Source organism: Gopherus evgoodei, chromosome 1 (genome assembly GCF_007399415.2).
Source record: "Gopherus evgoodei ecotype Sinaloan lineage chromosome 1, rGopEvg1_v1.p, whole genome shotgun sequence".
Lineage (NCBI taxonomy): Eukaryota > Metazoa > Chordata > Testudines > Testudinidae > Gopherus > Gopherus evgoodei.
In genome coordinates, this window is record NC_044322.1 from 309,942,152 (window position 1) to 309,957,336 (window position 15,185).

At 42.5% G+C, this 15,185-nt stretch overlaps 1 protein-coding gene across 6 annotated transcripts in view; it reads right to left on the bottom strand.

Moving 5' to 3' along the window:
* TMEM117 (transmembrane protein 117) overlaps positions 1 to 15,185 on the bottom strand; it is a 464,204-nt gene that overhangs the window by 173,191 nt on the left and 275,828 nt on the right. For all 6 annotated transcript variants that reach the window (XM_030548913.1, XM_030548912.1, XM_030548914.1 and 3 more), the window contains one exon: positions 12,874 to 12,973. In XM_030548913.1, the coding sequence (XP_030404773.1) occupies positions 12,874 to 12,973 (100 nt within the window). The remainder of the gene's footprint in view (positions 1 to 12,873; positions 12,974 to 15,185) is intronic.

Below are 15,185 nucleotides of genomic sequence, written 5' to 3' on the forward strand. Positions count from 1 at the left end.
AATAGTAATTACAATTGGGAACAGGGATATCATTGTGGTTCAAACACAGGACTGCAGTCAAGAGATTTAGGTTCTATTCTCAGTTCCACCAAAGACTTCCTGTGTGACCAAGGACAAGCCCCTTAACCGCCACATACCTCAGTTTGCAAAATGGGGACACCTAATGCATTCATCTCACAGGGTTGCTGTGAAGCTAAATTCCTTAGCTGTGAAATGCCAAAAAAAAAAAAATGAAAAAAAAAATCTATCAAGTACAGGAGCAGAAATTACTTTTGTGATATGCAGAGGTGTGCTGCTGTAAGAAATTGTAAAAATACTTTCTAATGGAGGTTTCAAAAGGTACTTTAAAAAGTTGAGTGAAACTCAGCAACCTTTCTATCTATTTAATTAAGTGCTTGAAGTTCCCATTTCAAGGCATGTAAAGCAATAATACAAAAAGAGCAGAGATGAGATGAGATTGATCTGTACCAAGCTCATTTTATTAAATACAATATTAAAATGAGATTCAGTGCAAATCACTGAACTTTTTCATTTTAATGTCTTTATTTTTAGAAAAAAACAGTTGTGTATTTAAGGTCCTGGGACCAAATTCACACCTGCTGTTACTTCCTATAGTCAGTAGAATTACGCGAGGGTTCAGTTTAGCTTTGATTTACAGTCAAACCTCGCAATAACGCGCTCCGCCATAACGCGAAATCGCATATAACATGATCATAAGTTGGCTCCCTTTAAGGCCTAAAACCAGTGATCCCCAACGCCATAGTGCCCGTTGGGACATTGATGTGTCCCTGCCTAGTGCCCAGCAGGGGAGAGAAGCTGCGGCCCCACGCCTGCCGGGGAAAGGGAACTCCGAGGCTATGGGTGCTGGTGCTCTCTGTCCCCGGCAGGTGCAGGGCCACGGCTTCTCTTCGGCTTCAAGAGGAGCCACGGCCCTGCGCCTGCCGGGGACAAAGAGCACCGGTGTCCACAGCCCTGGAATTCTCTGTCTCTGGCAGGCGCAGGGCTGTGGCTTCTCTCCAAGCGGGAGAGAAGCTGAGGCCCTGCACCTGCTGGGGACAGATAGCACCGGCGCCCGCAGCCTCGGAGTTCTCTGTCCCCGGGAGGCACGGGGCCATGGCTTCTCTCCTCTGCTGGGCACTAGGCACTAGTGGTACTAGGCACTAGGCGGAGCACTTCAATGCATCACGTTGGGGACCACTGATTTAAACTGACCGGCTTGAAACCCCACTATATCACGACCTTGCATTTATCGTGATGGAATTTTTTGGACCCCAAACATTGCGTTATAGCGGGGTTTCACTGTACCACAAGCCATCTGTCACAGTTTCAGGGCAATTTCACCTGTCTCCCCCACACCATGGTCCATTCCAGGAGTGCCCAGTCAGATCTCAAGTCTCCAGCCAGCATCTGTCTCTGGGCAGTGACCCCTGCCCTCACTACCTTCTGACTGGGGGATTTTAAGGCTGTAAAGCCCCATCTTACGGTGTGATATCCCCAGCAAGCCAATGTGCCTACAGGCCAGCATCTGTGCATGGCTTTCTCTCTCCAAGGGCTATGAACAGTGTGTTGCCAGAAGTTACTAGCCACTACACAGCGCTTTCTAAGGGCAGGTCTACACTATGGGGCTACGTCAACCTAATTATGCAACTCCAGCAACGTCACTAATGTAGCTGGAGTTTACATACCTTAGGTCAACTTAGTGCGGTGCCTACACCGCACTGGGTCAATGGGAAAAACTCTCCATCGACTTACCTTATGCTTCTCGTTCCAGTGAAGTACCGGAGTTAACGGGAGAGCGATCGGTGATTGCTTTACTGGGTCTTCACTAGACCCACTAAATCAACCTCCAGTGGATCAATAGCTGTGTGTCAGTCCCCCGGTAAGTGGAGACAAGCCCTAAGCAAGCACATTCATTCTTAAGGGAAAAGTAATAGAGAGAACATAATAAAGACAAAAGACACATTTAAACACACACTAAATCTATCAGGAGTCACCCATTAGTTTTATGTGATCCTAGTAGGCCAAAGTGTTTCCAACCCTTCCTCAAAATGTGGGTCCTTCCTTGGACAGAAGCTCCTGTCTGGTTGCTGGATCAGAAAGATAGCCCTGAGTCAGTTTAAACCCAGCCTTTTTACATCAAAAACCCATTCTTTGCCTATTGGTCTCTGGAATGCCCAGTTTGTACCAGTATATGCAAACCTCCTGAGAAATGGTACCTGTCTGGAGGTGTTTAATGCCAGACTCACCTTAATTACTCTCCTTTATTTTTAATTTCTGGAGGAGCTGGTAACACCTCACCACCACCTCTGCCCCCAGAGTTGCATGCAATCTCTGGTCCACAGTAATACATAAACCATTCATAAAACTTAATACACTGTTTCCCCAAAGCTACTGCATGGAGTTGCAGTATCTGTCATACTATCTACAGTTTTTCTACATCAGCCACGTGAACATAATGAATCTCTAGTCTTTCTTCAGCAGAACACACAGACTTTGAGCTTGTGTCCAAAAAATCTTACACTTTTCCTATGGTTTGACTTTAATGATGACTCAGACAATGAACATCAGCCTAAGCTTGGCTATTCCTAAAACTTCTTTGCTGAGACCTCTCATCCAAGCCCTGGGCTCTCTCATTCACCTCCCCTATAGTCTAGGTGGAGTTAATGAGATGCACTGCCACAGCAGAATGTCATCAGCTTGTTGCAGGTTTCCAGTAGCTGCTAATTGGATAGGTTAACAGAAGAACTCTGCCACCTTATTACAGCCCAACCCTGTAGTACCTAAATACTGCACAGGAAAATTAGGTCTGCACTGGGATGGATGTAAGCATATCCTAAAATGCTTTTCTGAAATCAAGGCCTATGACTGTACTGAATAGTTTTATGGTAATGCCAGATACTTTTTTCTTAGGTCTTGGAGCTGGGAGTTGTTAGCCACAGTTTCTGAGTCTGATTTTATTTTACACCTTAGGCTAATTCTAGTGTAAATACTGTTGGGTAACAGGACAGCACAGTTTACAGTGGTACTCTGTAATATCCTGGGTACTTAAAAGAGTTTCCTTTTCACCTCAGATACAGTCTAAACACATTGTCCCCACAATCACAGCGCTGGGGTGAAATCCTGCCCCACTGAAATCAATGGGATTTTTGCCATTGATTTCCATGGGAGCAGGATTTCATGCTGATATGTAAGCTGAAGAGGTTAATGAGCGAAGACATAAGCCTTCATACAAGTGGGAGGAGGTAAGGACGGTCTGAATCCACAAGGTACTAAGGTGTTGCAATACTGAGTGCACCTAGAAGATCACTGGAACAATATGAGACCCACAAAGCCTGAGTTAGGTACCTAGGTTCCCTATACAATGCATGGAGAGAGACAGGCACCTTACAATGTGATCTACAGAAACTAGCATACTAGGGGTATGGCTAGACTTGCAGCTGTACAGTGCTGGGAGTTAAACCTGCCTTCGTACAGCTGAGTAGGGAAAGCGCTGCAGTCTGTCCACACTGACAGCTACCAGCGCACTGTCGTGGCCACATTTGCAGCATCTGCAGCAGCATTGGGAGCGGTGCATTATGGGCAGCTATCCCAGTGTTCAAGTGGCTGCAACGTGCTTTTCAAAAGAGGGAGGTGGGGTGGAGTGTGACAGGGAGTGTGGGAGGAGAGAGAGAATGGATTTTTGGAGCCGACACTGTGTCAGCAGCTGCCTTGCAAGTTCCGACCCCGTCCCCCAGCCCTCTCACTCACTGAAGCCAAACAGCAGCTGTTTTTTAACTCACAGTCCAGATAAGCACCCTCGCCGAAACAGATCCCCCCTCACCTGCTGCGCTGCTTCTCTCCTCAAGCCCCCTCCCTCCCCCTCTCTTCAAGCAAACACTAGCTGTGGGTGTTCCAAAGGGAGCTCCCCTGACTCTGCTCATTCACAGCAAACAGTAGCTGTGTTTGTTTTTTTGATAAGCAGCTCTGGAGCCCAGAGTTCACAACAAAACAAAGAGAGGCATCACAACAAAACAAAGAGCGGGACCTTCACTTAAAAGGATTATGGGAAGCTTCCAGAGGTCAGTTACAGCATACTAAGATTATTCCCTGTTTACACTGGCGGCTCAGCACAGCAGCAGCAGCGCTATACTCTTTATTCCTCTCAGGGAGGTGGAATATAAGCAGCACTGTATGTGCCTTGCCAGTGTCGACGGGGAGTGAGTTACAGTGCTATAAAGCCACCAACAGCGCAGTAACTCTCAAATGTAGCCAAGGCATAGGTGGGAACCCACCTAAGCTAGCCAGTGGGAGATGCTAACCAGAAGGTTGTGCCCTCAACCCCATCCTTCTCGCAGAGTTTGGCACTTAAATCCAGGCTGCAGGAAGGCACCTATTTCTGCTTGTGATCCTCAGCCAGGAACCCTTATCCTGGAGTCAGGTGACTGAGGTGCCTAAGTTGAGAGTGAGTTAGGCACTTCCCTTGCTCCACACTGGGAGGATGACCTAGTGGGGGCAGCAGCAGCAACCTTATCAGTTTTTTTTAGCCCAGTGGTTAGATCACTCACTGGGAAGGCGTGAGACCAAGGTTGAATTCCGAGTCTGACAGATCGGGGAACAAGGATTTGAACAGGGGTTTTCTAACTCTCAGGAGAGTGCCCCAACACTGGGCTATGGGCTAGTCTAATATGGTGCGCTCTCCCTCTCTCTTCTGGTGAAGTCATTCCACTGTGTGTGGGTACATCAAGAATTTTTTGGCCAGTGAAAGAGACAGCTTGAGGCTTGCTCTATAGCTTAGTGGTTAGGGAATGAAGCTGGGGAGTGAGAAATCCAGCCCCCCTACTCCAACAGCTATTTAATTATTTATACAAAGCTTGATGGTTTCAGTAGCAGCAATTGAGACACTCCCCCCGCCAACACACACACGTTGGAAGATGTGATGCGCTCAATGCTAGGAGCCCCCTATTTAAATCCCTTCTCTACCTCAGGCAAAGGAAGGATTGACCCTGGCTCTCCTGCATCCCAGGGGAAGGCTCTAACCACTGGGCTAAGGGTTATAAGGTACAGCAGCAGCACCACCTCCATCTGGATTTTGAATGGGGTCTGATCCCTTAAGTGTGCTCTGAGCTCACCTACTGGATCAGGGGCCACAGGTGACAGAGATGCTCTTCTGCCAATCTTCTCCTGTTTCGTGGATCGCACTGGGGCTTAGGAGGGAGATAGGGGCCCAGACTCCTACAGTGAGGCAGCAGTGTACGTGCCCAGAGGCAGAAACATAGGTGCCTAGGGAAATGTTACCCTGAAAACTTAGGTGCCAAGTAAGGTTCAGCACCTACAGGGTTAGGTGGCAGCGGAGCAGTTCTGTGGATTGCAGTAGAGCCTAAAGCTGGGATTTAGACACCCAGGTACCTTTGTGGATTTGGGCTGAGGCACTTGCATCGACAAAGATGCTTCCAGCTGCTTCTTCAGACTTTACAATGAAGTCCTGGTTGTATATAGTCAGCCAGCTTCATTATAACACATTTAAAGACCAGATATGTTCTCTCTCTTTCTCTATCAGTTTCAAATGTATAATTTCCACTGTGCAAGAGCATCATCTTGTGAATCAAGAGTGACATGATGGTACATTATCAGTACACATAGCATCTTGATTTCCTCTTTCCTCTGCCCGGGGTTTCAGATATCTCATTTTACAAACCCTGAAGGAATTTAGGATTAAAGAAAAACTTTGCTGTGTGCCGCTTCCATCTGCTGCTAATCTCTCCCTTTGGAAGATGCAGGGGGTCTTATTTGATCATATATTTAGTCCACTGCAGTTCTTCAGCTCAATTTGCATGGTCGACTGAATCCTTCTCTTATGATAATATCAGCCTTGCTGCTCCAAGTTTGGTACAAGTCTGCTCATTATGCATTTTAGCAGGTTTTTTGAGGCTGTTGGTGAAGGCTTCAATTCCAGCACTAGCAAGAAAATTATCCTTTATTTTTCTGTCAATGTAAAAGGTTTGTGCATGCTTCAAGTCAGCCATTAGGTTACAGAGTCAGACAATTGTTCTCGATAGGATGTGTTCCATGTTAGAGAACAGAAGCTGAACTTGTTCTGAAGAGATCTAAGGAGAGATAGCTAATGGGCTATTTCCAGAGCCACCTCTATATCCGCTCAATTGCCCACACCTTCACAGTGTACATGAAGAACACATCACATCTGAGTGTAGGATTGCTGGGAACAGCCATGCAAGGAATTCTGAGTGTAGAATTGCTGGATGGTTATTGTATTTGTTATTATATTTATTTTTGATGGTACATATTTTTAGTTTCCAACATATTTAATTAAAATAAACCACCACAATGTATGTCAAAAGAGAACATTTAGTGCTATAGAGACAAATATTTGTTTAAATGAAGACCAGAAAGAACTTTAAACTAAAAAGGATGTGTCCATAAATATATTACAAAGAAGCACACATTGGTTTTCTTCTTTAATCATCAAAAGTGGGAGGAAGAAAGGGCTCAAAAGCACCAATACAAAGTCCATCGGGAAAGAAAAAGAATTCTGATATAATGGAAAATTTACGATCTCAGGACACATCTTTTTTGCCATGTTTTCCCTTTTCTGTCTGAGCATTATTTCACAAAGAAAAGGCTGAAAGAGATTGTCCTCATCATTAAGATACAGAAAAACAGCAAACCTGATCCTATAGCTACTGAAGATAGTGGGAAGCTTGACATTGACCACAATGGGTTCAGAATCTGGGCAAACATGCCTAAATATCTTCTAGTCTAAGATAAGGGTAATCCTAGACTATAACGATTCTTAAAGTATAATGATTCTTAACGTACCTTTATCTTAGACCTATCTACTTTAAGTACCCTTTAAGATAAGGGTAATCCAAATATTTGGCTTTAGGGTCATAACTGCAGGGTCCAGAAGAAAACCACCATAACCTCCAGGCACAGCATTGTACAACGGTCTAGGTGCGCACCATGGAGAGGGAGGTGAGCCTTGTTCAGAAGCATCTAGTATGGACCATGGTAGGGTGGCAGGATACTAGACATAATGGACCAGTGGTTTGCTCCAGTATAGAGATTCCCGTGTTATTTTCAAACATGTGCAAGACTTTCTTACAGAGAAGCTTACAGTGCTGAATAAATTCCATTGCAAATAACTACCTCCAGGAAACAGGGACAGAAACATACATGAGGGCAACATGTCTAGGTTGTCTTTGATCACAAAGATAATTAGAAAACTAATGCTGAAAAAAATATGTCTTAACAGCCTTTGATCCAACAATCAAGAAAAGTTGTTTTCATCTGCATCTGTCCTAGGTAAGTTTTATAACTATAGGGCCTCTCTCAACCCATTAGCATCTTCTGGCCTTGTACTTTTGGATGATTAAAGGGAGGTTAAGTCCTCTTCTGGCCCAAGAAAACTTTGCTGGATTAGGGTTTTGATCTTTTACTACACAAATGCTGCAGGGGAATGTATGAGTTAGCTGCAGGACAGCCTATTAACCTGTTCTTTAATCAGAAATCCCTTAGGCATTGGACTGAGCCCTGGAAAAGGGGAAGGAAGAAGTGAGAGGGAGAGAGAGCGAGCACTTGACACCATGTATGCTTCTATGAATGGGCAGAATCTCGTTGCCTCCACTGAGGTCATTAGATACATCCGTGTGCAGTGTGGTTGAGTTTAGAAACATCTATCATCCATTCCGCACCTTCCATTTCATGCTTCACAGTTTAATTTCATTTCCACCTCTGAAGTACAGCAGAGTTGTTCGCTATCCTGTTTTTCAGATGCTATTTCAAATTCAATTACAGCTTTATTCTGTCATTTGATATGTCAGTGAAAGAGAAACAATCAAAAAGATTGACACTGATCATAATCTGAATTGTCATGCCCAACCCTTGACAGAATAATGAGTTAGAGGTGATGTCAGTCACTCCAGGGTTCATGACATGCCAAACTGCGATGGAAGATGCAGCAAAAATGGTAGTTCTTTCACTGTTTGTGAATGAGACAATATGCAGTACTCTGCAGAACAAATTTCTCTGCTTTTCTCACCATATGTGTTGACAGATGGATTACTCTTTCACTCACACACAATTTTAGAGTGAATATTTGTGTCTGTCCAAAACCTACTGCTAGAGAACAAAGACAGTATCTCAGGAATTTTACTATTTCTGTAGAATATGTTGCACTTTATTTTTGCATACAAAAATGCATTCTGTTTAAATTCAGCCCTGTAGTAAAGGAGATTTCTCTTTCAACCACTTTATAATTTTATTTTTGTCCATTTGGGCTGTAGTATATTTTAGCACAGGCTATTTTCAGAAACTGAAAAGTTTTTGCAGCATCAAGTGGAATTCCTTCTCTGCTCAATTTGTTTCAATAAACCGTAACAAAACATATACATTAACAGATAAAAGAAAAACAAAGATGTGGCGCAAACTAATAAGTGCATGGTAGCCGTGTGTCCTTCATTCCTCTAGCATGTCGAGATAGGCAAGCTTGTGTGAGAACAAATGAGGATGAAAATAATCTTCTGGTCTAATAGACACAAAAGCTGCATTGTGAAAAAATATCATTTTAAAAGTTTGTTCTCCCACTTTCTTCAACTAAATGCAGTCTTTCGAAATCACGATAACAAAATAGACACAAGTAAGTGTGTTCCAACATTGTAAATAAAACACATTCTTGCCAATGAGATATGCAGAACTATTTAAAAATTGAATTCTGGGCAATAAGTAATAAGTTACTCTTACTACAAAGAAGAGCAACCGATAAAACAATCTGAACGAAGCTTACACCTACTATTGATATATCAGAAGGTTAAATTAAGCAACTGGTTTATTAAAATATAATATACATGCTGTATTACTTGAACTGACACCACATCATACATTCAAGTAGTGTGTGGGTGAGGAATATATTGCTAACAAGGTTGAAACACAGAGCTAAGCAACTTACTCAGCAGTTACTGATAGGCCACTATATAACCTCTGTATTTTTGGATGGAAGAATTTGTCTGAGTCTATATTGTACGGAAGGGATGCAGAGAGTCTGCACTGCAACAGGACTATCTGGAGGTATTCTGGCCTACTGAGCCTCTGTCTCTGGAGAGTTATGGGCTGGGCACATCAGAGCAGGAGCTCTGCCACCACTTCAAAAGTGAAGCATACATTCCGCCCATCTCACACCTGGACAAGTGCAGAAGGGTGGGGTAGTCAGTGTCTTGTCTGCAATCCTCCCTTCTCAGACCCATTTGGACAATCTAACACTGCGGGCAGACCTCAGGAAGTACAACTATAGCCAGCCACTATGCAGGGGCAAAAAAGGAGAGCGGCTCTTTGCCATGCTCCCTGCTTGCATGCCTAGGGCTCAGCCAGCTCTTTTAAACTTAATGAGAGATTCTCATTGACTTCAATTGGAGCTGGATCAGATCCTGACACAGAGTGAGCAAATGTCCACAAGGACTGGCTTTAGGAGGTAAATTCTGATGTCCATACATGAATCACGCAATTTTTCCAAAGTATACTCTTCTCTTTCAAATATTTTTCTTATATTAGGATCCTAAGACAACTTCTAAGAAATGTCTTGCCCCGTGCTAGAATCAGGGGTGGCTCTAGGCATTTTGCCGCCCCAAGCATGGCAGGCAGGTTGCCTTCGGCGGTTTGCCTGCGGAGGGTCCGCTGGTCCTGCAGCTTCGGCGGACCTCCCGCAGGCACACCTACGGAAGGTCCTCTGAAGCAGCGGAACCAGCGAACCCTCCGAAGGCAAGCCACCAAAGGCAGCCTGCCTGCCTGCCGCCCTCGTGGCACCGGCAGAGCGTCCCCGCGGCTTGCCGCCCCAAGCACATGCTTGGTGTGCTGGGGCCTGGAGCCGCCCCTGGCTAGAATAGCATTTTTTCTTATTCATTTTGCAAATGAAAGTCCACAACTCATTCTGACATTATCAGTGCTGATGTCTGCCGCCACCAATTCAACGGAGCATAGGGATCTGAACTCCAACAGGATTCCAGTACAAAAAAAATGAGAATACCATCTGCATTTTCTCATCTTATACTTAATAGCATAGGCATGGCTTACTTTTAGTTATTGCAGAAGCCTCTTACGCACATTAGAATATAATGGTTGCAGTAAACTAGAACCTGACACAAAACTGGATGTTTCTGTCCTCCTTTTCCTCTGTATTGCTCTGCCAGTATTGGAAGACTTCTCAGACTGCAAAGTGCCTACAAATCACTTGTGCCACTTCAATATATCAGTACTGTGATTAGCATTCACAAAGTTGTTAAGCAAGTCCAAACAGCCAGAAGAGCATGATACCACACCTGTTCATAGCTAAAATGATTTGCCATGGCTTCCAGAGGAGTGGACAGGAATGGTCACTGAGATTAATGGTAGAATAGGAGAGGTTCCTAAATTCTGCGATGGATTTTTCCAAATAAATATTCAAGTTCTAGGGGAGACTTTCATGCAGGAGCATGTTCATGGCTTTCTCCTGCCACCATACCTCAGTCTGCCTCCTGCTGACACTGCTACTGGTGCTTTCTTGATGGTGTTAGGCCTAGTTGCTCTGAAGCACTGCCATTGCTGTAGTCTGCTCTTTCCACATTGTGTGCCACAAAGTGGAGTGATAGACTGACCCAGCCGCAGCGGTCTCACTATTCATTTTTGCTTTAAGGCTTTGCCCATGTGAATTCAGATTTTTGCAAGTGAGAATTTGCGCATTTCAGAAAGTTGGAAAAACTATCATTTCCCCCAGGGAATGCTGTTATTTGTGAATAAAAATAAGTTGAAATTCTATAGAGAAGTAAGTGTTCCCACATTAGCTCTGTGCAAGAGCACATCTCCTTTGTAATGAAACACTTTGTTGCCTCTAAAATCAAATAGCCCTTTTAGTGGAAATCTGTGAAAAACTGAAGGGAAGCCACAAACCACTTTGCTTTTCGTAGTGATCTACCTTCAAATTCAACATATCACAGTGGAAGGAAGCAGAGAATGAGCTAACATGCATAACATCCTCAAGTGTTTTTAATATGCTTGGCAATGAGGGATACAGGGAGAAAGAGAGATTCACATATGAAAAGAGAGTCCAGGATGCTAGTGGCCTCTGAACTCAGACATTTGCATAGCAGCCTAACTTGCCGCCCTGTTTTATACAATGATTAAAGTGATAATACACAGTGCTGCATGTTACTTTGGAGGAGGTGGGCGAACAGCTGACAAATTGGAACACTGCCTAATGTACTGTGCCCAACACATAATCCACCATTTGAACCATGAGCAACATATATACAATAGACATGACCCAACTCCATTTGGTTTAGATCATGCCTCATCTTTCCTTGCATAGCTGCTTAACTCTATGGAAGTCCATAAAAGAAGGACCATGCTAATGAGGTTCAGACTCAGCCATGAGTTTTATTACTGGTTTGATAGAAAGACACGTAAAATGTCAACATCAAGTCCACAGATTAGCTGTGCAATGTTATTATTCTAAACCTGTTCAGATGGATGATTTGACGTGTACTTGGTTTTCATGGCCACCATTTCATAGAGGATAATTTGTCTTGGACAAGCCACTGACACTTACTGTACAATATGTTGAAAAAAATCCTTGATGCTGCTCCAAATATATGGAAGTTAGAAGATAAATGGAGAGAAACTCAGATGATTCCCCAGGGACTAAGAAATGGTACCAGCAGTGCTTGCTCCTAATTCTTACAGATGCCCCAAGATTCTTTCTATTCTGGTACTTTGTTTTCAGTGCTTTATGTCACAGGTAGCAGTGATTACTAACTAGACATGTCAAATGCTGACACTTTCTCTCCACGTGTCTGTACTCCTCTGAAATATGTTCAGAGCTGTATTTCCTGCATTAATGGAAAAGCAACTTGAACACTGCTGACTCTTTTGTGGTCACAAATTGAGGCACCCTTGACTGGTTAGAGAAAGTAACACTGCCTGAAAAAGAAAATGGCAATTGAATTTCAATGAATTCTGCAAAGTTAAAATCGTAGGTGCTACTTCTCTCTGCAGAGCCACCATTGACATCAGTGGTGGCAGAATCAGATCTCTCTCAAAATAAATCTTGCCTGTGTTCAAATTAAAACCTTCAATTATTTAAATCAAAAGAATTTAAAAAATCTTATTTACTTTAAACTATTTGTGCTGTTTTTAAAAAACTGTGTTTCTTGCAGCTCAGACAAATAAATATATGAATAAATTCACTTTGGTGTGTAGCTAGTTGTCACTTTCCCGTTCTCATGCATTGCTAACACGTTTGATTTGCAAACATGGCCAGGGAACATGCTTTTTAAAAATGGTTCATTGGAATTTAAAGCAGCTTCATGAAAACATTTAGTCTTAGGTTTGTAAAAGCTTATTTTTACAAAAACCTAAATGTGGGGCAAATTTAATCTGATAATGTCCTTTTAGATGGCTTTTTCCAGGCAACATCTGAGTGTATATTAGACATATTATTGGTTTTCTTCCTTTTCCTGCTTCATTCTTAGAATCAGTTTGCTTAGTCAATTCTTCCTCTTCAGCTTTCTCCTTGTCACTAGAGATGGAGACTGTGTTGTTACTTGCTTTTTTACTTTGCTACTGTGTTGTCTTGGTGCTACTTCAAAGCAAAAAAGGGGCCCAACTCCGCTTCCATAGAATTCAATGACAAAACTCCCACTGACATCAGAAGAGCAAAATTAGGCCCCAATTCATTTTAACGGGCTCTCCTTTGGATTCCCAACTCATTACCAAACCCTGCCATTGTTACTTTTGTACTTGTCTGAGTTGAAACATTGTTCAGATTTCAAGGGGTTCTGGATTTTTTTGCTTTAATCAACAGTTATACAGTGTTTGTGTTTTGTATTTAAAATGTGGTATTAATTTTCTTACCATCCAAGCTGTGACAAAGTCTCCCATCCAAGTCCCCACTGCAGCAACCTTCATAAAACTTTCATTTCTGATGCCCATAAAGTCTGTTATGATGTATGCCCTGTGGAAATAAGCACACAGACTGTAAGTTACACACATTCATTTGTTTTATTGAGGGGAAAATATTTTTAACATGAAAGATTTTCCAGCTTTTGAATGATCACATTTTCGGCCAGATCTCATATCTCTACAGGGGTCAGTTCCTATTAGAGATGGAGAAGTGAATATGGTTGTACAACCATGTCATTTTTTTTTAAGCCAAAAGATTGACAGAAGCTTCTGAAGACTGTAAGAAGAGTTCTACACTTTTCACCACTCCCTGAGCACAAGCAGAACTGTAGCATTCTGTCAATTGGAAAGCTCCCACAAAAAATAAAGTCTTTTCATCACTCTTTAAAAATAATTGAGCCACCTGACCTTAAATTCTGTGAGTTGTACACCCATGAGTCTTTTAACTTAAGAGAACAAATACCCTTCATTTAATTCTAGTGAGAAGCAATTGTCTCATGTTCTTCTTAAATTTCAAAATCTCCATGAACATACTTTATCTAAAAATGAACAGAAATGTATTTTCACACACATTAAGCTATGTTCAGGGAAGGACTGTGAGTTAACAAAAAACAAAACAAAAAACCCCAAACATTCTATTCAAGCAATGGAGCAAATGGAATATGTAATATCACACAATGGTCTTCTATCCACTTCAAGCTCAGTATAAAAGGGACAAGTTGGGAACAACCTATACCCATGCTAAATTTGAAGTATCTTTCTTACTCATAGCTTAGGGCATATATATTTCCTTTGTTAGCAATCCTGGTTTATTTTTTAAAGAAAAGCTTGTTCTCACTCACTCATTTATGTAAGAGCTAATACGTTGAACAAAGATACCTGTATCTGTTCAAGTAAACATGTATTTACAGGCTTCTTAAAATAAAGGACTATATAAATGTTCTGCATGTTCAAGGATGTGGATGATGAAGCCAACTGACTAACAACTTCTTGGAAACTAGTGTTATCTATTGTGCAAATCTATCTAAATGCTTATTATGCATCCATCACAATAGTATCTAGAAACTTATGGGCCAGATCCTGCAATTGTATCCGTGCAGGTGACCCCTGTACCTACGTGGAGCCCCATTAAAGTCAAATTTTGCCTGCATTGATCCAGTAGAAGGATCTGGCCTTGTATCTGTATTTGGAAACAGAGTTACAGTGTGTGGTAATAACCTACTTTTAGTGCACACATATATGGCCTGGCACACCATAATGGCTCTTGGATTAAACACTAATTTAGAGATATCTTAGCTAGTGTGTCATTAACAAAGCAAACCATGATGATGTCTATTATGTTAATCAGCTGAACAGCATGTAAATGTAAGCTTAGATTTCCTGTTGGACTGCTCAAAAAAAGAGAGATGTTTTAAGCAATTTTTAAATATGTCCCATAAAGTTAAATTAAACATATGTTTATTTTTTTCCCTTCTCTGCTGTCTATTCTCAACATCTAAGACACTGCCACTTCTGAAAACCCCAAAATACTCAAGCCAGGGTGCCTAAAGTGAGAGTATTAACAAAACAGACAGTGATGATGCTAGGGTTGCCAATTTTGTTTGGATGTATTCCTGGAGATTTCATCACATAACAATCTTTAATTCAAGATTAATCTTTTAATTCCTGGAGACTCCAAGCCAATCCTGGAGGGCTGGCAACCCTAGATGATGCCTGGTGTATAGATGACTGGAGAAAAAAAAGGGCCTGATTCTCCACGTCCTGTGTCACCTTGTGTAAAGTTGGAGTAAAGCAATGTAATTCTGACTGGTAGCCTTTCAGAACCATTTTCAATAGGTGTAGCAAATGACTACACAAGGTACCGAGAAACATAGGCTCTCACCCTCTCTGAAAATCAGGCCACTTATTTAGTTTCTGTAGCTTAAGGGCCTGGAATGGCCTTCTGGAGAATTTCCTTATGTGGTTCTATGTATCTTCGTCTTGCAGCCCCCAGAGGAGGAGTGTGCAAGAGTAGAGAAGGAAAGCCACCCACAGGCGGTTGTACAAGCCTGCTGTAAATTAGTGTAGCCCTGGGCTGCACCAGCCACTGAAACAGCAGAATTAGAAAGCTATTAAAGCTACTTTTACATCCCCATCTCCACAGCTGGGAAATCTGTTCTGCCCTTCCTAAGAAGCACAGCACAGAGTCTGAGCAAGGGTCACACTGACCCCGATAAAATCCACACATGCTGTGAAAGATCAAACTTGTTTTTTTTCTGGGGTTT